Source organism: Panicum virgatum, chromosome 3K, assembly GCF_016808335.1.
Source record: "Panicum virgatum strain AP13 chromosome 3K, P.virgatum_v5, whole genome shotgun sequence".
Classification (NCBI taxonomy): Eukaryota; Viridiplantae; Streptophyta; class Magnoliopsida; order Poales; family Poaceae; genus Panicum; species Panicum virgatum.
In genome coordinates, this window is record NC_053138.1 from 25,556,153 (window position 1) to 25,582,201 (window position 26,049).

At 47.8% G+C, this 26,049-nt stretch overlaps 3 protein-coding genes across 3 annotated transcripts; 2 read left to right on the plus strand and 1 right to left on the minus strand.

Annotated features, from left to right (window-relative positions):
* The first annotated feature begins 3,750 nt into the window (after positions 1–3,750).
* On the plus strand, positions 3,751–6,604 carry LOC120698641 (probable receptor-like protein kinase At1g11050). The gene is made up of 2 exons (XM_039982336.1): positions 3,751–5,831; positions 6,190–6,604. The coding sequence occupies exons 1-2, from the start codon at positions 3,886–3,888 to the stop codon at positions 6,197–6,199; spliced, it is 1,956 nt and encodes a 651-aa protein (XP_039838270.1). The 5' UTR covers positions 3,751–3,885; the 3' UTR covers positions 6,200–6,604.
* LOC120698642 (MADS-box transcription factor 4-like) lies at positions 6,009–8,326 on the minus strand. The gene is made up of 7 exons (XM_039982337.1): positions 7,898–8,326; positions 7,728–7,794; positions 7,571–7,632; positions 7,348–7,447; positions 7,204–7,233; positions 6,969–7,013; positions 6,009–6,460 (listed from the first exon to the last, which is right to left on the minus strand). The coding sequence occupies exons 1-7, from the start codon at positions 8,083–8,085 to the stop codon at positions 6,305–6,307; spliced, it is 648 nt and encodes a 215-aa protein (XP_039838271.1). The 5' UTR covers positions 8,086–8,326; the 3' UTR covers positions 6,009–6,304.
* Positions 8,327–16,676: 8,350 nt separating this feature from the next.
* Positions 16,677–17,432, plus strand: LOC120700762 (glutathione S-transferase T3-like). The gene has a single exon (XM_039984993.1). It carries the CDS (start codon positions 16,677–16,679, stop codon positions 17,430–17,432), a length of 756 nt encoding a protein of 251 aa, XP_039840927.1.
* The last annotated feature ends 8,617 nt before the right edge of the window (positions 17,433–26,049 follow it).

Here is a 26,049-nt window from a genome sequence, read left to right on the forward strand (position 1 = left end):
ACAAACACTCGAGTGTTGTGAAGGTAATATATTCTCAAACATTTTAAATATAATAAAGAATACCTCTGACAACGAAACACATATAAGCTGCAACAAGTCTACAATGTGTGGTAATTTCTTTAAATAGGATGTCTATAGTATCAAGTTAATCATTTAGAAATCCCGATCAAAAGATGTAGCTGATTCTTTTAACATAGAGCAGTTGTTGATCTCTTAAATCTTGTAAATCAATATATTATCCTCAAACCTTTTACACAAATAACTTACAATTATATAAACGAGGTACTTTTATTTGTGGGCCGGGTGCTTTAGTGAAGTCTAGTATTTTACCTATTCTCACTTTGTAGTTGCCACATTTTAGATAAGCTTTTGATCAGACATGCTAGATGATTTTATTTTTGTCTCTAGAATGCTTTTGTCATGATTTTACTTGCCATTTAGTGACAAAATAGTTTATTATTCCAAATTGCATAATAATGTTGTAACCACCATTTCAACAATAGGGATTAATCAATGACAATCTGTCGAGCTGTATAATTTTATAGTTTTAAAATGTCATATAAGCAGTGAAGGTTTGTGAAAATATAACACAATTTTATACTCTTTTTTAGAGATATTAAGGAGCTCTTAATGAAATTAGTTTTTAGTGATATAAAGATCTTTTTTTAGTAGCTCTAAGGTAAAAATCTTACATAGGTTTACATACACACGTTGTTTTGGTAAAAACATAAAGGGTAAGTTGGTCTTTTGAGTTTGGTAAGAAATGAAGGGAAATAAGGAGAAGTGTTGTTCCATGAATGGTTGAGTTGCTGCAGTGCTATCTTCAAATTCACATGATTGCAGTGCTATTTGCCGTTGGAGAGTGGGGAGCGTAAGCTTGATCGCCATATTCTATTGTGGAGGAATGAATGACTTGCTTTTTTAAAAAGGAATGGGGATAAGAAAGCGGATGTGTGTTGTGACTCTCTAAAAAACAGAGGGGGGATGAATGATAGTTTTTTTTATAGACCTTAGACATAATAAAATCCCAGAGCTTAGTCATGTCATCAAATTCTAAAGTCTAGCCCGACGTTATACGCTAGTGATGCCATAGTTTATTAGAGCAGTTGTTGATCTCTTAAATCTTGTAAATCACTATATTATCCTCTATTTGTGGGTTGGGTGCTTTAGTGAAGTCTAGTATTTTACCTATTCTCACTTTGTAGTTGCCACATTTTTGATAAACTTTTGATCAGACATGCTAGATGATTTTATTTTTGTCTCTAGCATGCTTCCGTCATGATTGTACTTGCCATTTAGTGACAAAATAGTCTATTATTCCAAATTGCATAATAATGCTGCAACCACCATTGCAACAACCTAGAGTAATACAACAACTAGAAAGTACTTTTCATGAAAAAAGTTCTAACACGGTAATTTATTTGAAAGTTTTTTTTTGAACGTTCTCCAACATACGAGCGTGACTTTTTTACCTTTCGCGACCTTGGAGCGCTCCCACATTTCTCTTTCGTATCGCTTTCGTAGCCGCAAAGAAACAACCAGTTTCTATGTTTGACTCTTCACCATGTAGCCCCCAATCCACGCCACGTCAGCCGAACCACTATCCCGACCACCTACCCGTGTAGTGAAAATGGCCTCTCATGCCATATTTCAATATAATATTTTGGTGATTGATATAGACAACACAACACTTAGACTAATATAATTGTTAAGATGATCATTCTCAGACTTTTAGGTTCAAGTGATGACAAACAAGACAGAGACATTTTGCTATCACCGGTTAAACCGATGATGCGCAAATTGTACTCACCGGTGCAATGAACCCAGAAGCTGAGGCTAGGGTTTTGCGTCGGTTGAACCGACTATGCAACCGACTATGAAGATATTGAATACGTCGGTGCAACGGCAGAAGAAGACCAAGGGAAATGCATACATCGGTTGAACCGATGATACACCAGTCAATTACGTCGGTGTAGTTGTCCAAAGAGTTGGTTTTCAGAAACTCTGGGACAGTTACATGCACCGGTTAAACCGGTGATGAAGATACATTCACCGGTTGATTACGTCAGTTGATTAAGATAGCCGTTGAAGTATAACGGCTAGTTGGAAAAAAGTGCTCACCGGTTAAACCGGTGATGACACAAAATGGATCATCGGTTTAACCGGTGATAGCGCTTTTTGTCAGCCACTTTTCCAACGACTCTTTTGGGGTGTGTGGGCTATATATACCCCCCAAGGCCGGTTGCTGCATATGGTTGGACGCCAGAAAAGTTGAAGGAAGTGTTGCCCAAGCAAACTAACATCTCCAACCATCCTAGCAAAGCTTAGTGTCATATCTAGCTTGTGAGAAGCTTTGAGAGAGTGCTTTGTGCACTTGTATATGGATTAGTTCTTGCGAGAGCTCCCTTGACCAAAGTCTTGCTGCGGCAAGCAACCGTGTACTCGTCGTGTGACCCTCCAACTTGGTGTGGAGTGCCAACGACACCTTGTGTGGGGAAGGAGACCCCTCTTGGTGAGAAACTCCGATAGTGAAGACGGTGCCGTTGGTGACGCTTCGAGAGAGACGGTGGCGGTGGTCTTGTCTTGGTGACTGGGCGCCACTTAGCCTTTGTTTGCCGGAAGCCTTGATGGCGAACGCAAGACGGTGATCATGCGAAGAAACTTGGCATCACACTTGTTCTTGTTGGACAAGTGGCCGTGGACGTAGGGAGGGACTTGGTGTCCTAACCGAACCACGTTAAATCGTGTGTCTTGGTGTCTTCACGGGAGTTTGCATATTCTCTCCCTTATCTCTTTACTTACCGTATTAAGTTTCCGCATTTACTCTATCTTGCGTGCCTTTACTTTCCTAGTTAATTTGATTAGGATTGACTATAGGTTGCAAGCCTTTAGGGGTAAGTAGAGAGTAGCATAGATAAACCTTAGTCATAATTAGCACGTGTAGGACGTGTTAGGTTTATCTCATACAAAAAGATTGAGCTCTAGGTTAGAAAGCGATTAGCGACTCTATTCACCCTCTCCCTCTTTAGGGTCGGACACCCCGGTGATCCTTACAACCTGTCTTCTTCGGCCACCCATTTCCTATGGCCTTCCGGCGCCGTGTCTATTCATCGCGCGCGCGGGTGCGAGCGCTCCTGTCGTAGAAGGAAGAGAGGAAAAAGAAGCCACCGCTACTGTTCAACTTCCTCGCGGAGACGAGCGCGCCGGTGAGGGGTGGGAGGTGGGGGAAGGTCGGCCGGGGTGGGAGGTGGGGGGAGCGGCCGCCGGCGAGGTCGCCGGTGGCCGAGGTGGTGGAGGGCGGCGGCGGATCTTTAGGGTTTCGGGTTGCCGGGACTTCCAATGGCCGGCGGCTGTAGAAGAGGGGGTCGGGGGCGGCGGAGGACCGGCGGCGGCGCAGGAGCGCCGCCGGCCGGGCAGGGCCGGACAACCGGTGGGCAGGCCGGCGGTGGGGGCGAGGAAATAGCCGCGCGGCGCAGCTGCGAGCTCGATTAGCGTGACGGCGGTGGGACGGCGGCGCCGGAGCTGGGGCGGCGGGGGACCGACGGCGGAGGCGCTTCTGCGATGAATCGTCCAAGTCGCAAAGCGACAAATAGACGTCCCCGCCATCCGGCGAGCCAGCGCACGCCTTCCCAACCACGTCCCCGTCAATCCGACGCCCACGACCACCAACCCGGACCCACCCGTCATACTACGCAAACCTAAAAAAAATTCCGCGCGCTATTTTATTTATTGACGGATAAAGAACTCGTGCACGCAACAGCTTCGGCGCTCCGCCGCCCCATTTTACCACTCCGTGTCTCACTCCCCGCCCCGACGTCAGCTGTGGCCGAGGAGACCTCCGCCGCCGCCGCTCGCCGCCAGCCGCGCACCAGACGCTGCCGGAAAATGCCGACCCCGAAGATGTTCCGGCCTCCCGCGCTCGTCGTCGCCCTCTTCCTGCTCGTCAGCTCGCCGGCGGGTGCCGCAGGGGCCGGCGGCGGGAACGCGACGTCGGAGCCGTGCCCCCTCGACCTCGGCTACGTGCGGACGTTCCCGTGGGACCCGACGCCGTGCGCCTGGGGCGCGCCCAACATGACGGCCTGCTGCCAGACGCTGCTCTCCCTGCTGGGCATCGGCCTCGCCGAGCGCCTCCGCGCCACGGGCCGCTTCCGCCTCCCGTCCGCGGCGGCCTCGGCGGCCTGCCTCGACGGCTTCTCGGAGCTGATCTCCGGCGCTCCGGCGGGCCTCCCGGGCTCGTCCCTGGTGCCGGTGTGCTTCCCGGAGCCGGACCAGTTCGCCATCACCCCGTCCCACTGCGCCGGCGTCTCCACCGCCGCGGAATTCGAGGCCGCCGTCGGGAACGACTCCGTCCGGGCGCTCGACTCCTCCTGCGGCCCCGACCTCGCGTCGCCGGCTACCTGCGCCCAGTGTTACGGAGCCGGTGTCGCCGCCACCGCGCACCTCACCACCGCCGCGGCCAACGACAGCAAGTCGCTCTACTGCTTCTACCTCTCCGTCCTCTACGCCGCCGGCGTGTCCAACGCCGCCGGGCCCACCTACCCGCCCACCGCTGCCTGCGCGTTCGGCCTCGGCCTCTCCACCCCTCCCCCCACGTCGTCCAAGTCCAACGACGTGGCCATCTACGCCGCCACCATCCCAATCGCCTTCGTCCTCCTCGCGTCGCTCCTCGCGTTCTTCCTTTGGAGGAAGCGGGGGCAGGCCAATAGCAAGAAGAAGAAGAAGAACCCCAAGATCCGCGAAGAGGGGTCGGGTGAGCGGCGGTCGCACCCGCGGCCCAACACCGGGTCGATTCTGTTCGATATCGCCGAGCTCGCCAAGGCCACCGATGGCTTCGCCGAGCGCAACCTCGTCGGCCGCGGCGGGTTCGGGGCCGTCTACCGAGGCGTGCTCGCGGACGGGTCCGTGGTCGCCGTGAAGAAGATGCTGGACCCGGACATGGAGGGCGGGGACGAGGAGTTCACCAACGAGGTGGAGATCATCAGCCACCTCCGGCACCGGAACCTGGTGCCCCTCCGCGGCTGCTGCATCGCCGACGACGACGTCGAGGAAGGGAGGCAGAGGTTCCTCGTCTACGACTTCATGCCCAACGGCGCGCTCGAGGACTTCATCTTCAGGGACAAGGAGCCGGCGGCCAAGCGGCCGCCGTTGACCTGGGCGCAGCGGCGGAGCATCATCCTGGACGTGGCGAGGGGCCTCGAGTACCTGCATTACGGCGTCAAGCCGGCCATCTACCACCGGGACATCAAGGCGACCAACATCCTGGTCGACGGCGAGATGCGCGCGCGCGTGGCGGACTTCGGCCTCGCCCGGAGGAGCCGCGATGGGCAGTCGCACCTCACGACGCGCGTCGCCGGGACGCACGGCTACCTTGCCCCGGAGTACGCGCTCTACGGGCAGCTCACGGAGAAGAGCGACGTGTACAGCTTCGGCGTGCTGCTGCTCGAGATCATGAGCGCGCGGCGCGTGCTGGACATGGCGTCCCCGGCGGGTCCCGTGCTGATCACCGACTGGGCGTGGACGCTTGTCAAGGCTGGCCAGGCGAGGGAGGTGCTCGACGAGGCTCTGTCCACCGCCGAGAGCCCGCGGAGCGGGGTCATGGAGAAGTTCGTGCTCGTGGGGATCCTGTGCGCGCACGTCATGGTGGCGCTCCGGCCGACCATCGGCGAGGCGCTGAGGATGCTGGAGGGGGACATGGACGTGCCGGAGCTGCCCGACCGGCCGCTGCCGTACGGGCACAGCGTCATGTTCAGCGAAGCCGGAAGCAATTACAGCGCCTCACCGGCGTTCAGTGGCCCGTTGGCCCCGTTCCTGGACAACGGGGACATGCTCAGGTGATGAACCAGGCAAATTTTGTTCATTGATCGCAAAATCTTGCCAAGAATTAGAGGGATTTAGGTAGTGATTGTAAGTGCTGCTGTTTCTTGATTGAAATTCATTTGTAAATGTATTCAATTGGCAAAGGAACGACATTCGCATTACATTCTGCTGCTTCTGTTTTCCAATGATCATCAGTCACCAGCCAGAACACAGGTCAAATTAAACAAACTTAAGCTAGCAAGTTAATAGAACATTACAATTTCCAGTCCTAATCCTGGCAACATTATGACATGGACTAGCATTAGCTTACAAAGTTAAACGAGACGCAGACGACCACATCGAAGTAACTGACTGACAGCATTGTTCATCCAGATTGAGATAAAAAGAAAGATACAGAGCCCACACTGAACGATGAAATGCAAGCTAGAAGATGCAGGTGCAGAGCTTCAGTTCAGAGCGGCATAGTAGGATTCAGCAGCCTAGCTAGCTACTCATCTTCCTGCAGGTTGGGGTGGCTGGGCTGCACCCGGAAGGTGAACGGCATCTGGGAGGTGAAATCCCTGTCGTGCTGGACCTGGTGGTACCCGATCTCCAGCTCCCTCATGCCTCCACTGAGCTCGACATCCTGTTGGTGCTGGTAGGCCTGTTCATCCACGGTTTAACAAGGTTTAGCACCGTGGTGGAAACAAGAGGGTAAAAAATTCATTATGTTATCAACTTTCATGTTTCTTTCAGTTCAGCGAGTGCAGAATGAGGTTACCCTGAATGAAATCTGTACATATGGGCATTTTGTGGGATGCAGAGCATAAGATTCACTGATTCAGAACACAAAAATGGTAGTAATGGAAAAATGCACTCAGGAAACTTTTTTGTTCAATTAATCTGGTTAGTTGGGTCTTGGCCTCTTGGGTGCGTAACAGGGTAAGGCTGATTGGTCACCCTGAATACCTTTCGGTGCTAGAACTAGACATCCAAACCAAAAATTTCCAAGCCTTAGGAAGAATTCCTGAGCTTAGTAGTGCAGGTTTTCTTCAGTTAGCTCAGCACATTGAATTTGTTCAGAACTTTTGCATACTGATTTGTAGTGAAAAGGAGAAAACATGGAATGGTCAAGCAAATGTTCAACTGTCATTCAGAAGGGGAAAAATTACCATCCTAAAAGACAGCATCTTGTGCTCGTCCTCGAGCATCTTCCCCTGCACCCAATCACAAAAGGCTATTAATGATCAAAAGCTGTAAAAGCTTTTGTTAATCAGGAGTTGTAAAAAATATTTTCACTCTAGGAAATACTTAACAACTTCCTTCAAAAGAAAAAGGGAAAAGAAAGATACTCCATGATCTACAAAGTTAGAAACAAAGGACGTGATTTGAGTTTGGAGCTCTTACGTTCCTCTTGTGCATCCTCCAGTGGTCCATCTGCAACAAACAATTCAATGAAACCAACATCAGAAAGGTAATTTGCAGCACTTCTGTACTAGTGAGCTGCAAGCAACTATGAAGCTATGGAGCCAATGGATGAAGAAGTATTGCTAGCTTGTCACGCAGGTTGGTCTGCCCGTTTTGGAGCGCCTCCTCTATGGCGATCAGCTCCGTGGGCTGCAGGGAGTTCAGATCCTCGCCTTTCAGATGCCTGTCATCACAAGGAACAGGTTATTATCCAAATCACAACATGAACATACAGACGAGCAGCGAACTAATCAAGGGCACATGCAGATGGAAATTGGAAGCAAATCTGTGGAACAGAAACACTGACCTGAGCTCAATCTGCATGTTGTCGTTCTCCTTCTTGACCCTGTCGATCTCCGCACTCAGGCTCTGAAACATTTCGAAGGTTCAGCGTTTGGACCACCAATCTGCTCTGGTGCTGAAACAAATGGTCAAAGAAAAGGGGGAAACTGAAGAGCACGCACCTTGTGCTTCTCATCCCACAGTATCTTCCCGGAGTTGGTCTGGTACATCTCCAGGATCCTGGATAGCCTACCACAAAACCAAAGTTTGTGTCTTTGCGATGAGTTCCCCAAGCACACAAGAAGAACGATAGTAAAGTAGCCAAAGAAAGTAAAGAGGGCAACGGACGCACGAGGTCCTGGGCGAGCAGTAGTCGTAGAGCTTGCCGCCGCTGGAGAAGATGACGACGCCGACCTCGGCGTCGCAGAGCACGCCGATCTCGCGGGCCTTCTTGACGAGCCCGGCCCGGCGCTTGGAGAAGGTCACCTGGCGGTTGGTGGAGTTCTCGATCCTCTTGATCTCGATCTTGCCGCGCCCCATCCTCCTCGGCCCCTTCGCCCTCCTCCAAGAAGCTCAGCTCCACCAAGAACCGACACGGCAGCCGGCACCCGTGAATCTCTCCGCTGAACTTTTTTCTGAAGAAACAGCTCCCCGCTGAATTGGTGTGGATCTTTATGCGGGAGGTGAATGTGAATGGAACTAGTGGTAGTGGACGGACTGAGGTGTAAAAGGAGAGGGCGGCGCGCCATGGAGGGAAGGGAGGTCAGGGGGGCTTCCGCGCCGGTGCAGGATTGCAGGGCCGGAAATGGAAACGGCTCGCCTGGCATTTGTTTTTTTTTCTGGGGTCCGCATGTGACCTGTGCTGACCAGATTTGCTCGAGAGGGAGGGAAACTGGGAGTCTGGGAGGGAGTGTTCTCGTGGGCTCACGTGGGCCATCAATTATGAGCGCAAGCAATTGTCAGAATGGGCTTTTTTTTTGAAAGCTAGTCAGAGTGGGCTTCAAAATTCGAATCCGAGCCGCTTGATGAGCCCCTGGACTCCAGCCTATATTTTATTTGAAAAAAAAGAGTTAAATGCATCATTTGTGGCTTCTCCAAAACGACTCTGGCTCTTACGTTGGACCCTCTCATGAAGAGTCTTGCTAAACACCCCTATACAAAGAGGTGCTATATTTTTTCTGAAAGGTAGGCAGGAGCACTGCTGATGAACATTCATGCAAGAATCTCTCTCCATTCACTAACTATAGGACAACCCCAAACCCTAACTTAGGCTATCTCCAACCATTCTCCCCATCCAACTCCCCCCAAACATACTATTTACTATATTTTACTATCTCCTTCCAAAAAATTCCCCCCTATAACTCCTCTCCAACCATTCCCCCTACCCATTCCATCTATACCAACTACCATCTATTTTTAAATCATATTCACTTCACATTCCAACAGAACGTATTTCGACCGTACGCGAGTCGTATTTTTATGATGAACAGTGCAAATGTTCATCGGTGGACATTTGTATAGTTCGGACAAACTAAAAAAAATAGAAAGTCATTATACCTGTATAAATTATATTTTGCAACTCGGTTTTAGGTACATAAATCGTTTCTAACGACGAGGAATACTCATGTATTTTGTTTTTTCATACAAAAGTTGCGGATTTCAACAGTAACAATTATCACTTCAAATAATATTTTGGCCGCAATTTTGTACCGTTTGAATCAATGAAATTCTAATTTGTTTTGCATTACTGTAGTACATGTTGGTGGAAGAGTGTTCTTCACAAAGACGAAGATAGCCTTCTCAGCACTGAGCTTGATTCTCTTCCTAACAACGTAGACGAACTGCCCAACTGTAAGATCAGCAGGGACGCTGCTGCTGGCCGCTGCTGCCCCGAGCGCCGCGCGCCGAGGGTTGTCGATCCCTGCAGCCGCATGAACAGAAGAAAAGAAGGGAAAAGCAAGAGCTAAAACCGAAACTTCGAACTCAAATTAATCACTCAAATCTCAACCAATCCAAGCGAAATTTTGGTCATAGATGCACAACCAAAAGACCTAATAGATACAAGAAGACGATTGCAAAAAGGTTGACAATTCGCTGCGAATCTAGAGAAATACCGGACGTCCCTCTCCAGAACATGATTTTGTGAAAACTCAAAATCCGAGCCGATTCGCGAGAGACTTGAGGGAGGATTGAATCAAATTTTCTCACAAGAATCATAGCAAGGAAACCCCTCAAACAATTTCACGAATCCAAGCCGAAATCATGACGAGCAAAAATTCATCAAAAAATCATCCAAAAATGGAGAAAAAGAAAAACACCCGGGATGATAAGATGAACACGAGAAGAAAAGCGGCACGGTGGGGGCCTGCCCTCATCCACGCGGAGGCGGCCGCCGCCTCCCCCTCGCCCGCCAGCGCCACCTTCGCAAAGCCCTCTTCCTCCTGCGCCAGCACGACGCCGAGTCCCGCAGCTTCCCCGCGCAGCCGGCCTCCCCGCGCAGCTCCTTCCGCTCGCGGGAACCGGCCCTCCAACGACCGCCAGCGCGTGGGGGGAGGTCGTACTCCCTCCACATTTGGGGGGAGGAGCGAGCTCTCCCCGCGTGGGGGGACGGGATGGCGTGCGCCGTTGGAGGAGCGAGGGGGAACACTGTTCCCCGAACGTAGGGTGAGGGGGGCTGATACGGGGAACCGTTGGAGTAAGCCTTAGTGAACGCAAGAAACAATGATGTAAGGGGTTGAATGGGCACCCATGCGCGCGGTAGGGATCCTAGTCGTGGTCTCATTGAACGCCTTGAACAGCGGGGTATGCAGGTAGAGATGGCAGCGGATCGGGTTCGGTGCGGGTATCCGCGGGTTTCGATTTTTCGGGTTTGGGGTTTGGTGTTGGGTTTTCGCTCACGGTTTTCAGGTTCGATTTGGGTTTGGTTTCGGGTTCGGTTTCGGGTTTTGGTTTCCACCCGTGGATATCCAATGGATATCCGAAATAAATTATTTGGAATTAAAACTCATGTTTATAATATATTAATGATAACTTGTTTACTTAGACTATTAAATTTATTGAAAGTTGACTCATGAAAATATTTATTATTTGTTGCCTCTTGTTCATACATGTGAATATGTGTATATTTATCCGCGGGTTTCGGGTATCCATTCGGGTTTCGGATATCTGCGGATTTGGTTTTGGTGATGGATTTCCACCCGAATCGGTTTCGGGTTCGGATTCGGGTTTCGATTTCGGGTTTCGGTTTTGGGTGCACGGAGACTCCACCCGATCCGAACCCGACCCGTTGCCATCTTTATATGCAGGGGCGCAGGGCGCGGATCCAAGGGGCATGCCGGGTGGGCCGCAGCATAACCTGAAATCCGGCCCAGCGCATGTATTGTAATACTGTAAAAAAGAGTCGCTCGATTGGTATTTTTCGTCTCCAAGCGCCGCCGTTTCTTGTAGTAGCGCTAGCAGTTCGTTCGCTCCCCTCCACTACGATGCTTGCCCTTGCCTTGTTCCCCATTGGAGGTCAGCACTCCTGCAACGGCGTGGCATCACACGACCCCCGCTTGGCCGCCCGCATGGCTGCTAGGCGCTAGCCTGACAACTCTGTCCATCCGCCCAGGCCGAGCAATCTCCCTGTCCGCTGCGCTGAGGTGACCCACATCCTTCCCCGTCCGTTATTATGAGATATTCAATGGTAATTATCAAACTTTTAGCTATTTTTTACTTGCGTATCAGATTGCTTGGCAATTTTTTATAATTACTGAATTATATATAAAAAAATTGTGTGGTATAACCTAAGTTAAAATCCTAGATCCGCCACTGTAGGGGCGCTGCCCGAGTCCTTGGTCAAACAATTCAATCAAAAATCACTTACAAGTAGATGGACTAAACTTTAGTTTTAGCAATTGTGTGTTTGCTTATGGCCTCAGCCCGGGTCCAGGCTTGATCCTGGCTCCGCCCCTGGGGGTATGGGTGTCTATGTGCATGTATGGTGTACAATGTCTCATTGATGAGCATAATGTTGCTTCACTATTAGAAAAAGGGCTTATAGCACCTGTTGAGAAGTCCGTTTAGTATCCTACAATCAGTACTACGCATCCAAGATTAAAAAGATCTTTTAGCACCGAGTGATGCCTTTAGCCGGTACTAAAGCATTTTGCGTCAACAAAATATTTTAAATTTAAACCCGGAAAGAGGCGCACGTCAAAAGTCTAAGTCACACGATTTTTTCACGTGAAATAAGTGCATGTGTGGCGGATAGGATTTGAACTCAGGAACTCTTTTCTCGTGCATACCTACCTTACCATCTCATCTATATATACAGCAGTTGCGATTGAGAGAGATGCTTTCCTTTTGAAGTAGCCCGTAGAGGACACTAGTACCTAATAGTAACACCAACCGATAGTAATACCGGATGATGTTATCAATTGATACCAATAATATGTTAGGACCCTTCAGTACTGGTGGTAACACCGACTGGTACTAAAAGGTTCATATTAGTACCAGATAGTAATACCATCCGATATTAAGGTCTTTGTAGATTTCCATCCATCCAAAAAATACAGGTAGCAAAAAGACCTGATAGTATTAGTACCGGGTACTGAATCTTCTTGCTACCGGTATTTGGGTGGACCGATAGCGTATTTTCTAGTAGTGCTTGTGTCATGGCAGTGGCAGGTGTTTTGGTTGAAATGCAGTGTGGCATGGGCACCTGCTCAAGGTTCATGAATCACGGTCACACACTCACACCATTGAAGTGCATGGGAATAGTAGGCGTCATTCTTCATAGTCTTTACTCTTTAGGATGAGGAGGAAATTTTGATTTTGAGATCATCCATGAGAATATGAGATTAGGGTAAGATGAAAATGGCGACAGATGAACATGGCCGTGCTAGCCTGGTTGCCGCTGCGGTCTGCGGATGCTGCACGCGAACAACTTCGTCGCCTTCAGCCTGGACACTACCTGGGCCTTGTTTGGAACATTAGTCCATGGCCAATTTTGAGGGCTATTGTTTAGCCTTGAATTGGTAGGCTAAGAATTAGCTCAAGGTGGGCTGTATGGATCCATGAGCTAATGTCCATCCTCTCTCTCATCTTCATGTCTAGGAGTGTGTGCATACTCACTTTTTTTTGGAACCATGCAAAATTAGCCCCATTATCACTTCTTGGAGGGACTAAGGATTTTAAAAGAGATAATCCATTTTAATTCAAAATTATTTCACATATTTGGATGCATGAGAAATAAATTGAAGCTAAAAGGTGAAGGCTAAAGTCCCTTGTATCCAAACGGGCCCCTGGGATATCCGGACTTCCGGAGACAGTGGCAGCCTTGCCAACCCGAGATGCCCGTGAGAAGCGACGCAAAACAATCAAACAATCAGAGATAGTGCAGGATTAGTCTTCCTGCAGTAACTGCAGGGTTCTCCACTGACAGGTGGGCCCGACGGCAGTGGTGCCCGCGCCCCATTGACGGTCCAAGGATTGTTAATTGGGCCTAAATTGAGAAAATATATAGCTCAAGATAAAGAATACTCGACCCACTACTACTACATGACAAAGAAGAGCAATAACAAAAGAAAAAAAACAATAGTCACAAAGATACGTCAACCAAAACAAAAATCGACCAATGGGATTAGCGTAAACACTCTAGTCGTGGTTAGCAAAAAAAACCTTTTTTCACTTTTGATAGAACCTTTATTTTCTTTTTTTCCTTATTTAAATTCATGGGTTATTTTTTAGTCTACACCCAAATAGCCTCAAATAGTCCGAGGAGAGCCGAACAAAAAAGCTATTTTAGGGCTATTTGCAAATAGCTCACTCAAAAAAAACTATTCCCCAAAAGGGTGCTATTTTGGGCTATTTCGAGTGTGGCCCACTGATTCTTTCACTCTCTCCTAGTAAAGTGGCAGTCAAATGATTGGAAAAGTGCTTTATGAGCCAAATAGACTTTGAATCCAAACACTTTAAGGGTTATTTCATTGAAAAACTATTTTCTTAAGCTAAATTTTTGTCCTCAAAATAATTTTTGGTTATTTGTTCAAACAGAACCTTTGTGTATCTTTTCCTTCCCAACGGACACCTCCCTTTTCACAGAACTGAACACTGTAGCTGGGAACAAACATTTCTGGCATTGTCAATTTGTCGTACAATTGTAATGATGTATAAAAAAAATCGTAGGCATCTAACATGCTTTGATAGGATGGCGACAACAGATGGCACCTTCACCGCATACACCATGGTACAGTGCAAAAGATATTCCTAGACGCTGTTCACATGGCTGCATCTGCAACATGGTCGGATAGGACGGCATCTTGGACAGTAAGGCGTTCTCTAGTGGTGGGTGCGCAGTGTGGCATAAAAGTCTGACAAAGATGGTGGACACGATTTTAACCTTCAAAAAAAAGATGGTGGGCGCGATTTTGCTTGTTCTCTCTCGAGTCGTCCGCACCTTGTGTGGGTCCGTATTATATAAAAAATTTACTTGCTCTCTCCAGAGGAAGGACTCGCGCGCCGCTCAGGAAACTTCCGTTCCCCATCTCTTCTCTAACAACGAAATCTGCACCATTCGCTGTGGCACCCCATTTGTCCACGTCGCTCCTTAATTAGAGCCTTTGGATGAATCCTTGGCGTGATCTGAACCGTCAGTTCATTAGTGTTGCCCCCATCGTTGGTTCTAGATACGTGTGGAGTTGTCACGCAAGCTCAGCTGCCTCACGAGTCATGACACGAGGACGCGCAGCTTCGTCAACGTCGATATATATTAAGCTAACGCCCCTTCTGCTTCGTCATCTGTTCATCTCTGCATTGCCCTCGTACTGCCCAATGAAAAAAACGATTCCCGGTAACATGTTCGTCTGCTGATCACTGGCCTTGAAGAAATATCAGGCTGACCAAAGTGATGTGAACTAGCTGCTAACCCTGACGCATCAATTTTATCTCCAGCCGCAGGAATCTAATACTGACGGCCAACCATGCAGAGAGCGGATTTCCGGCCAACCATGCATCAAATCCTGATCCGAGTAACTTAACTGTACCTGTTGGTAGCTATATATACATTGCATACTCTTCTCTACCTGTTTGTTGCTGCTTAAATTAGTTTCTACCAGGTCATCCTAGGAATTACTCATTTGAGTTCCAAGTAATTAATTACGGGATTATAGTGGCATAGGCGCATAGCTTAATCTGAACCCATTTTTTGTCACAGATCTCAGGACATAACAAATAGTTACTTTATTTTCAAGATACTAAGATTTACGGATCTGTGAGAATTCCATAGAAATCTTAATATTGATAGATGTACTGATAGCATTTGAGAAATAGTTGATGTAGAACTCCCTTCGTCCCAAACTTTTCCACATTTGATCAATAATATCTCCAAAAAGAATTAAGTCTAAATAAAAATGTTATATCCTATGATATTAATTTTATATTATCAATTTTTATAATTTTAGCTATTCATAGTCAATTTAAAATATTTGACTGTAAAAATCTAAATGTAGTTATATTTTGAAACAGAGGAAATAATACAAATTAGGTCAATTCAATGAATTGATACTTACGTGCGTGTATTGTGAGTGTCTAAGTTATATTGTGTAGTCTCGAAAAAATAAACTAATACTTACTTGTTCTTAGTTTCTATTAGATGACTATCTAGACTAAAATTTGAGGCTCTTTACCGCGCCCTAACCTGAGTCTATAGGGTCAACACCAAAACACTGGCCAATTCGCCCTAACCTGAGTCTATAGGGTCAACATGAAAACACTGGCCAATTCACAATGGCGCGGCAACGTCGCGCCCAGAGTTCTAGTTTACTCTAGATCCCCTTCTTCCTCTCTCTCTCCGGGCAATCCTACACAAATCAGCTGTGGAATTAGAATACCAGTCATGCAAATCGGGTCCAGGAAGCGCGGATTTGGCGGCGCATACAGAGACGGCGGCGCGCTCGACACCAACGCAGGCAGTGTCGTCGTTGTCATGGTGACCTTGCCGGCGGCACAGTCAAGGTCGTCTCGGAGGGAGCAGCACAGCGCGGGGTGATGGCGGTGTTGACGAAGGAGCAGGATAAGGTCGCGGCCTGCGGCGTCGGCGCCACGCCCATGAAAGTGCTGCCGCTGCAGGAGTGGAAAGACACATCTACGAGGGAAGTTTAACGGACTCCAAACTGGTAAGCTCCTTGGTTGGATCCATCTATTGTACACACGTTCGTAAAATTTTCTTGCTAGCAGCATGATGCATTAGGTTGTTACAGGAAGGATTTTCACATAAACAAAACTAATGGATTAAATAGACTTCATTAAATCTTGGAATCACATGTAGAAAAGAGGACGGAAGTACTGAATTTTCTAGTCCGTGTCGGATTTCGTGCCTGAACCTGCCAGGGAACAAGGCGACGCTGCCACAGTTCAACCGGGCGGTACGAGGGCAACGTGTCGGGCTCTCATTCGTGGGCTTCCGATGCTGGCACAGCAGCTGGGTTGGGGTCATCGACTCATCCAAAAGGTCCCTGCATCTTTAGCCCTTCTCCAGTGGTGGGTGGAAACCGCACCCTCACCACTAGAGAGAGAAGCACCATGCGCTTCACACAAGAATAGAAGTCTATTTGGGCTTCGGTGCCTATCAAATAAACAAATATATATATATATATATATATATATATATATATATATATATATATATATATATATTGAAATGTACAGTGAAATCAACGGACAGCCTGACCGTTGGAAGAAACGAACTAGCCGTTGCTTCTTTGGCCTATACATATACACGCATTTTCCATTTGAGACTGAAAATTTTACAGTCCCCTCTCTTCCTCGCTGCTCTCCTCTCCACATCCATGGAACCATCATCTTCCTCTGCTAGCTTCACAAGTTTGAACAACCCATCCTCGACTCCAGATTTCCCACCAGTACAAAGTGGCTACAGCCAGCAATACCATAGTTTTCCTCCACCTTATTTTCCCCCAAATATCCCACCACCACCATATGCAACCAATCAACAGCCACATTATGCACACAACTTCAATCCTTATGTAGCTCCACCAGGCTATCAGCAATTTCATCCTGGATCTTCAAGCTATCCTTGCTTCCCTTATCAAGGAGGTGTGGGGCAACAGCAGCAAGGATCATCTGGAGTTGGTATGGCCAGCGATCCATCATTTCCAGTTGGATCAACTTTCTTCTTTGGAGGTACAGGTGGTGGTGGATCACGTGGTGATGAATCAGCTGCTCCGCTCTCTATTCCTCAGCCTGTACAAGGAGGCCCTGTAATTGAAGAAGAGTGTGATAGCAGTCCTGAGGAAGGAAAAAAGAATCCTGGGCGCAAGTATTGGAGTGAAGAGAAGAACATATGTCTAGTAAGTGCATGGTTGAACAATTCTAATGATCCAGTTAAAGGCAATGACAAGAAATTTGATCATTATTGGAAGGAAGTCACTAGAGAATATAACAAGTATTCTCCTAAGGACCGTAGAAGGATAGTGCCGCAATGCAAAAGCCATTGGAATAAGAATGCACCCAAGGTTACAAAGTTCAATTCATGTTGGCATAGAATGAAAAGCGCACATGGCAGTGGTGAATCAGATGAGCAAATACTGGAGAGAGCCCATGCAGTTTACAAAAGTGAAAACAAACAAAAGCCATTCCTATTTGAGTACTGGTGGAGAGTTATTAAGGATCAGCCTAAGTGGGCTAGAGTATATCCATTAGAGAATAAGAGGCTGAAGTTAAATGCATCTAGAGCTTACATTTCTTCTTCCAATCAAGATATTGATGAAGCAAGTGCTCCAGCAAATCCCTGGCCTCCTGGAAGGAACATATCAAGAGCAAAGCCTAAAGGAAACAGCAAATTACGTTCACAATGCTTAGCTGACAGACTGTCAAATGAAACGGTGTAGATTTTTAATGACTCTCAGCTTAAGAAGACAGAAGCAATTGAAAAAATGGCATTGGCAACAACTGAGCATGCTAAAGCCATTGCTAACCAAAACAATTTAGATAAAATGAAGGAGTATATCCAGTTGATGACCATTGATACCACAAACTTCAGCGCTGTAGAAAAGGCTCGTCATGACAAAATGAAGGAGTTGTTTCCTGGCGATGAATCTTAGATGCATTAATGAATGTACTAGTTTGTAGTGGCAGTGTATATTTCTACTTATTGTAGTGGCCTAGTGGCTAGTGGGCAATGTATGTTTGAACTAGTTGTAATGGCAGTGTATATTTCTACTTATTGTAGTGGCCTAGTGGTTAGTGGGCAATGTATGTTTGAACTAGTTGTAATGGCAGTGTATGTTTCTACTTGTTCTAGTGGCCTAGTGGGCAGTGTATGTTTCTACCATAGTCACAGAATTCGGGGTCGATGCCTCGTCCCACGACCCAGGAACGCCGTTCCGATTCAAGGGTTGGGGTCAAAGAGGGTCAGTGTCTCATTCAAGGTTGGATCGCGTCCCGGTTTGGGAGGGGTCGTAGCCCCATTGCTAGCAGATTTAATTGGGATAAGAAGGTTATTGATAGCGGATTGATGTGGTTTTTGTTAGATAATAAGCTGAGTACGTGTAGTATGATCTAGATGTACTATTTTGTATGTTTCTTATATGCTTGTGCAGATTAGGTTCTTCATTAGTAGCACATATGTATATAGTTTGTCTTTTTTAAAGACGCATCGACCCGAAGATATCGACCCGGATGAATCAGAGTCGCGTTCCACATAATAATTTATCGTTCCATAGAGGTATACCCCCTTCGTACCACAATTTTATAAAGTGACGACCCTCGACCCTCGACCCCGTTCCTCGACCCGGTCGACCCAGGAACTTTGTGACTATGGTTTCTACTTGTTATGACGGCAATATATGTATCTAATTGTTACTATGGTAATCCAGATGTGGTGCTTACTTTCTTATAGTGGCAAAAAAAATCACATGAGAAACTAGCTGTTGGAAATAAAGGTGTCAGACCAACAGTAGAGAAACTAGCTGTTGCAAACTAGCCGTTGTGAACTATCTGTTGTAAACTTGGGATGCACCTTATATAACAGGCTAAATGCTCAATGCAGTCCCTCACCATTCCAGCAGCAAGCTACTCTTCTGCCTAAAAATGGCCACGAATTCAAACTTCCAATCTGACCACCTAGAGGAGAGTAGTGCCAATGCCACCCCTGTTCCAACAATTCCTCCTATTGAAGCCATTTGGGACTTCATCAATGATCCAGTTGAAGATCAGATTGTGGCACAAATTAGATCCCAAATAGAAGAGCAAATGGGAGGTACATCTAATCAGCATCGAAGATTCTCTCGAAGGTATGTTGTAGAGATCGTGAAGCTGGTCAGAAGCGCTTGATTGGAGATTACTTCTGTGACAACCTAGTGTATAATGATGTGCAGTTTCGGCGGAGGTATCGTATGAGAAGACCTTTATTCCTAAAGATTGTGCAAACATTGAGTGATTGGTCTCCTTATTTTCAACAAAGAAGTGATGCCACGGGTAAGTTAGGCTTTTCAGCATTGCATAAATGCACTGTTGCTATGAGGATGTTGGCATATGGGACTTGTGCAGATATGTGGAATGAAAACTTGAGAATTGCTGAAAGTACAATCATTGAGTCCTTGACCAAATTCTGTGAAGGTGTGATAGCAAACTTTAGAGAAACATACCTTAGGAGGCCTAACAAGGATGACATTCAGCGATTACTACATGTTGGGGTGGCTCGTGGATTTCCTGGGATGTTGGGAAGCTTGGATTGTATGCATTGGCAGTGGAAAAATTGTCCAGTGGCATGGAAGGGGCAGTACACTCGTGGTGATTATAAAGTGGAAACCGTCATGCTAGAAGCCGTTGCATTTTATGACCTTTGGATATGGCATGCATTTTTTGGAACTCCAGGATCAAACAATGATATTAATGTGTTGAACAACTCAAACTTGTTCACAGAAGTGTTGCAAGGAAGAGCTCCAGAGGTTCAATTTATGGTTAATGGAAATGAGTATAACATGGGCTACTACCTAACAGATGGTATTTATCCCGAGTGGGCAACATTTGTGAAATCAGTACATAGATAAACTATTTGCTCAGAAACAAGAAGGAGCAAGAAAAGATGTGGAGTGTGCATTTGGTGTCTTGCAAGCTCATTTTGCTATACTTTGAAACACTTTCTCAGATCATGTATGCTTGCATTATATTGCATAATATGATAGTAGAGGATGAACAAGATTCGTGTGGGGCTCGCAAGGATTTTGACTACGATTAGGAAAACACTGCTCCAATGATCCAGTATCAGCAAGGAGCAATTAATGAGTTTGCTAGGATGCTCGAGATAAACACACTGCTATTCATGATCGGTCATCGTCACCTGAAGGCTGACCTGACAGAGCATATATGGCAACAATATGGAAACAACTATATGGAGCAAGACTCTGGAAGCAATGAAGATTAGTTTATGTTTAAATAATTTATGTTCTTCAACCATCTGAACCTTTTATTCTTTGCTTCTTACTCTTATGTAATCTGTACTAGAAAATTCAGTACTTCCGTCCTCTTTTCTACATGTGATTCCAAGATTTAATGAAATCTATTTAATCCATTAGTTTTGTTTATGTGAAAATCCTTCCTGTAACAACCTAATGCATCATGCTGCTAGCAAGAAAATTTTACGAACGTGTGTACAATAGATGGATCCAACCAAGGAGCTTACCAGTTTGGAGTCCGTTAAACTTCCCTCGTAGATGCGTCTTTCCACTCCTGCAGTGGCAGCACTTTCATGGGCGTGGCGCCGACGCCGCAGGCCGCGACCTTATCCTGCTCCTTCGTCAACACCGCCATCACCCCGCGCTGTGCTGCTCCCTCCGAGACGACCTTGACTGTGCCGCCGGCAAGGTCACCATGACAACGACGACACTGCCTGCGTTGGTGTCGAGCGCGCCGCCGTCTCTGTATGCGCCGCCAAATCCGCGCTTCCTGGACCCGATTTGCATGACTGGTATTCTAATTCCACAGCTGATTTGTGTAGGATTGCCCGGAGAGAGAGAGAGGAAGAAGGGGATCTAGAGTAAACTAGAACTCTGGGCGCGACGTTGCCGCGCCATTGTGAATTGGCCAGCGTTTTCATGTTGACCCTATAGACTCAGGTTAGGGCGAATTGGCTAGTGTTTTCGTGTTGACCCTATAGACTCAGGTTAGGGCGCGGTAAAGAGCCTCAAATTTTAGTCTAGATAGTCATCTAATAGAAACTAAGAACAAGTAAGTATTAGTTTATTTTTTCGAGACTACACAATATAACTTAGACACTCACAATACACGCACGTAAGTATCAATTCATTGAATTGACCTAATTTGTATTATTTCCTCTGTTTCAAAATATAACTACATTTAGATTTTTACAAAGTCAAATATTTTAAATTGACTATGAATAGCTAAAATTATAAAAATTGATAATATAAAATTAATATCATAGGATATAACATTTTTATTTAGACTTAATTCTTTTTGGAGATATTATTGATCAAATGTGGAAAAGTTTGGGACGAAGGGAGTTCTACATCAACTATTTCTCAAATGCTATCAGTACATCTATCATTATTAAGATTTCTATGGAATTCTCACAGATCCGTAAATCTTAGTATCTTGAAAATAAAGTAACTATTTGTTATGTCCTGAGATCTGTGACAAAAAATGGGTTCAGATTAAGCTATGCGCCTATGCCACTATAATCCCGTAATTAATTACTTGGAACTCAAATGAGTAATTCCTAGGATGACCTGGTAGAAACTAATTTAAGCAGCAACAAACAGGTAGAGAAGAGTATGCAATGTATATATAGCTACCAACAGGTACAGTTAAGTTACTCGGATCAGGATTTGATGCATGGTTGGCCGGAAATCCGCTCTCTGCATGGTTGGCCGTCAGTATTAGATTCCTGCGGCTGGAGATAAAATTGAGGCGTCAGGGTTAGCAGCTAGTTCACATCACTTTGGTCAGCCTGATATTTCTTCAAGGCCAGTGATCAGCAGACGAACATGTTACCGGGAATCGTTTTTTCATTGGGCAGTACGAGGGCAATGCAGAGATGAACAGATGAGGAAGCAGAAGGGGCGTTAGCTTAATATATATCGACGTTGACGAAGCTGCGCGTCCTCGTGTCGTGACTCGTGAGGCAGCTGAGCTTGCGTGACAACTCCACACGTATCTAGAATCAACGATGGGGGCAACGCTAATGAACTGACGGTTCAGATCACGCCAAGGATTCATCCAAAGGCTCTAATTAAGGAGCGACGTGGACAAATGGGGTGCCACAGCGAATGGTGCAGATTTCGTTGTTAGAGATTTTACACATCGTCACATGCGGCTGCTAAAGTACAATCCTCCAATGGATTAAGCGCAATGAGCCACTGCCATTGCCATTGGTGCTCGCAGATGGGTGGCGGCGTCCTGCGGGCCGATTAGCACACATATGGCGGGGCTCGCCCTGTTCATCGGTTCGAGAAAACGAGTTACCGGACTGCACCGAACCCAGCTGGGACCGTCACCCCGGGTGTGTGAGCGGGTTGGATTGGAACGGCTTCAAACCCAGACAAATACGCATAGAGTAGATGGTCTGCGGCTTCGGCCCGTCGAACCCGTTGAAACCCGACAGACTTCCGCCTCCTTCCTGCGTCCTTCACCAGCCACGCAACCGCAATGCAAGTCGACCTGCACATGGCGGAGAGCAGCCGTGGCCAAGGCGGGTGCTGGTGCTAGTGCTGCTATTAGACCTCCACATCGTGTTGGCGTGGAGTTGGCATGGCCGGTCTGCCGGCGTTCCTAGACATGAGCTGCGTGCTGCATACGGTTGCTCGAGACCATAGGACGGGTGAGGCGCTCGTGCGAGCTTCCTCAGCGCATTGCATGCTTGCTTGTAGACCGTAGTCTCTCGTGTGCGGGCGTACGCATCTTGTAAAGCGAACTGCTGCTTTAATAACCGGAGAAACCAGCTGCCCAAACCAACCCAACATATTAATTAAGACCCTGTTTGGTTCCCAAAAGTCTCTAGACTCTCCAAAAGTCTCTAGAGCTAAACTTAAGTCCCACCCTGTTTGGTTTCAGAGACTAGAGGGACTAAAAGTCATTTAATGAAGTTGACAAAGTACAAAAATACCCCTGCATGCAGGGTAAATGAGGGGCATTTGCTTTCCGCTGCCGGAGGGGCCATTCGCCGGCGCCGGAGGCCGGGCCGCCGCCGCCGACTCGCTGGAGAGGGAGGCCGCGCGCGCTCGCGTCTGCTACGACCGCACGCGCGCTCGCCGCTGCTGCCCAGCCGCGGCCGCTACGCACCGCCGCGTCGCGCGCGCGCCGCCCCGCCGCGGCCACACATGCCGGCACCACACGCACTCACCCACGCCGCGCCGCGCATACCCGCACATGCGCGCCGCCTCCGTCCCGCGCAGGAGGAGCCGGCGGCGAGGGATGCGCAGGCGGCGGAGAGGAAGCCTGGGAGAAGTCGAAGTCGCCGGTGTCGGTGTCGATTCGCCGGTGATGGGAGGCCGCTTGGGGGAAGAAATCAAACGTGTCGTCCTCGTTGCCCGCCATGGTGGACGCGCGGGTCGCCACGCCGGGATGCGCGGCCGCCGGGGGATGCGCGGGCGGCGGCGGGAGAAGCGAGCTGGGGTCGCCTTGTGCGGGCTTCGGCGAGATCCGCAGTCATAGGCAGGTCAAGCGGGTAGAGAGGCGGGGGGATGCGTGGGCGGCGGCGGGGCTTAAGCGGGCGGCGGCGGAGGAGATCTACGGCGGCGGAGGGGCACGAGTGGGGGAGCGGATGGGGGAGCGACAGATTGCGGATGAGGGGAGCGTTGGGGTAGGGCTGGGGCATGTGGACCAGTAGGGTTAGGAGGGGCAGTAGGTGGAAACATAGGCTAAAAGTCCCAAAAAGCTCCTCAAGACGGTCTTCTCCAAAAAAAGCCTTTACCCCAAAAAAGTCCTACCCTGTTTGGGTTAAAAGTCCCTAAAGTCCTAGGGACTTCTACAAAAGTCCCTCAAACCAAACAGGACCTAAGCCGCCAGGAACCCGTTGAAATCCAGCCAACACCGGACCAACATATTTATCTTGGCTTGGGTTGGAAACAAACCAGAAACCGTTAAAACCAGACCATGAACAGGGCGAGCGCGGGGCGACGGCATCCGCAGTGGCAGATCGGAGCCGACACGCGACGACGACGCGGTGGAGTGGAGTGGCTGCGTTTGATTCAGCTTAGGGCACCACCAGTTATAGAGCGGCTCTATGTAAGGCGGTTCGCATCAGCTATCGAGAGCAATATAGATCAGCCACCCAACAGAATAGTTATAACGTGTACTTTTAAATTTTGTAGACTCCATAAGTCAGATTTTTAATTACCGGCCTCTCTATTAGATTTCATGTATCATCAACCACTCTCCACAATGGATCTTGCAGCTGCTTGCTCCGGCAGCACGAGCATTGGAGGCCGCGAGCGCCAGCCTCCACACTCGTTCCCCGCGTATCCAGACGACGACACGGTCCGTAGGTCGCTGCAGTGCTCCCAGCTCACTCCTCCGCACCCCAACGTGGCGAGTGCCGGACCTCATGTGGCAGCCGCGCCAGCAGCCTCGCGAGCCGCCTGCCCGGCGTCTACAACGCGAGCTCCACGCGGCGCGACTGGGTTCCGACAATGCGGGTGCCAGTGACGAGAGAGCTCTGCACGGTGCGGCGATGGCCGAGTTCCGGCCAAGCTCATGGTTCATCCTATCAGGAGCCGGATGAGATAGAGGGGCACAGGGTGACCCCACTCCGTGTGAAAAGACGTGTAGTGGCTCTCGCCAGACTACGGCCGTGTTTAGTTCCACGCGCAAAAATTTTTCGTTCAAATTTTATTAATTTAAAGTATTAAATGAAGTCTATTTATAAAATTTTTTGCGCAGATAGGAATCGCAAGACGAATCTAATAATGCTAATTAATTCATGATTAATAAATAATTAGCGGATGTTGACTGTAGCATCACTGTGGCAAATTATGAATTAAGTAGGCTCATTAGATTCGTTTCGCAATTTACAGCCTATTCATATAAAAAATTTTGTAAATAGATTTTATTTAGTACTCCATACATGTATTGAAACATTCGATGCGACGTCTTTTTTGTGTTTACGGGATTTATGGGCATGTGATCTAAACAGGCCGTAGTTGGCTAGTTGCAGCCATTTCTCTCTCTTCGCTCGAGGTAGGACAGAAACTGATGCGACTACGTTGTCGAGAGCGGCTAACGGCCCGTTGCGGCTGCCCTAAGGTGCTCTCTATCAGAATTGTACACCTCATCTATAGATGGTAAGATAGATAACTACAACAACAATCTTACTATAGGCACAATATACAAGGTTTGGTAGGGTCCTCTTAGCAGAATAAAATTACCTTCTCTCCACCGTTCCTAGCAACCCACGGCCCCTCTTCCTCATCTGGCATGAAAAGGCGTGCTATCGGCTCTGGTTCCTCTCTCTTCCTGATAGGATAATTAAAAAAATGACGTGGAACTGTTGTAGGAGAGAGCTGATATGGCACTGTTGTGGTGCCCTTACATGCGGCTTATAGATGAAAAATATGAAATCCAACCCAAGCCACGTTGTTATTTCTTGCTTACCATGGAAATCGCTTAGCATAGAAGCTGGAAAGCAACATGTCCTCCGCTTATCTTCTAAATGGCTGTAGCCCGTGTTTCAAAAAGAAAAAGATAATCAGAATTGTTAAATACTCAATTTATTAATAGGTAACGGATTCTTCACACATCGGCTTATTGAAAAAGTCTGTTTCTCAAATACGTGAGTTTCCAAAAAGTGGAACCAAACGAAGCCATACACTACCAGAAACGAAAATATCCCTGTGTACGCCGACGTTTTCTTGAGCGGCTCCTGAAACGCGCACAGGGAAACTGCCCCTTCCGCTCGGTCCCGAAATTTTCATCCATTCCGGTTTTTGGGTGTGTTTAGATCCGCGAAAAGCTGGCGAAAAGAGTCATATCGGATACTGTAGTATGCTGTATCACTTTTCGTTTGTTTGTGGTAAATATTATCCTACTATAGGCTAACTAGGCTCAAAAGATTCGTCTCGCAACGTATATCAAAACTATGCAATTAGTTTTTTTATTTACCTACATTTAGTACTGCATGTATGAGTCATTTGTTATATTTAATGTTTTGATGTGATTTCGATGTGACGGAAAGTTTGGAAAGTTTGAGGGAAGTGAACACACCCTTTATCGCTTCACGTCCGATCTGAGACGCTCACTCTCTCCCTTATCTGTTCTCTCCCCAATCTTCTCTCTTCTCTCCCATGGCACACACGGTGGCCTTGCCCTGCTCCATCTCCTGCTCGGAAGCGGGGGCGTCGCTCCGCGCCTGCTCGACGCAGGGCTGCAGGGGCCATGGGGGCCTCGCCCTGCGCCTGCTTGCCGTGGAGGTTGCAGGGGCAGCGACCTCCTCGACGCCGGGCTGCAGGGGCGATGCGGGCCGTGCCCTGCTCTTGCTCTTCGAGGATATGG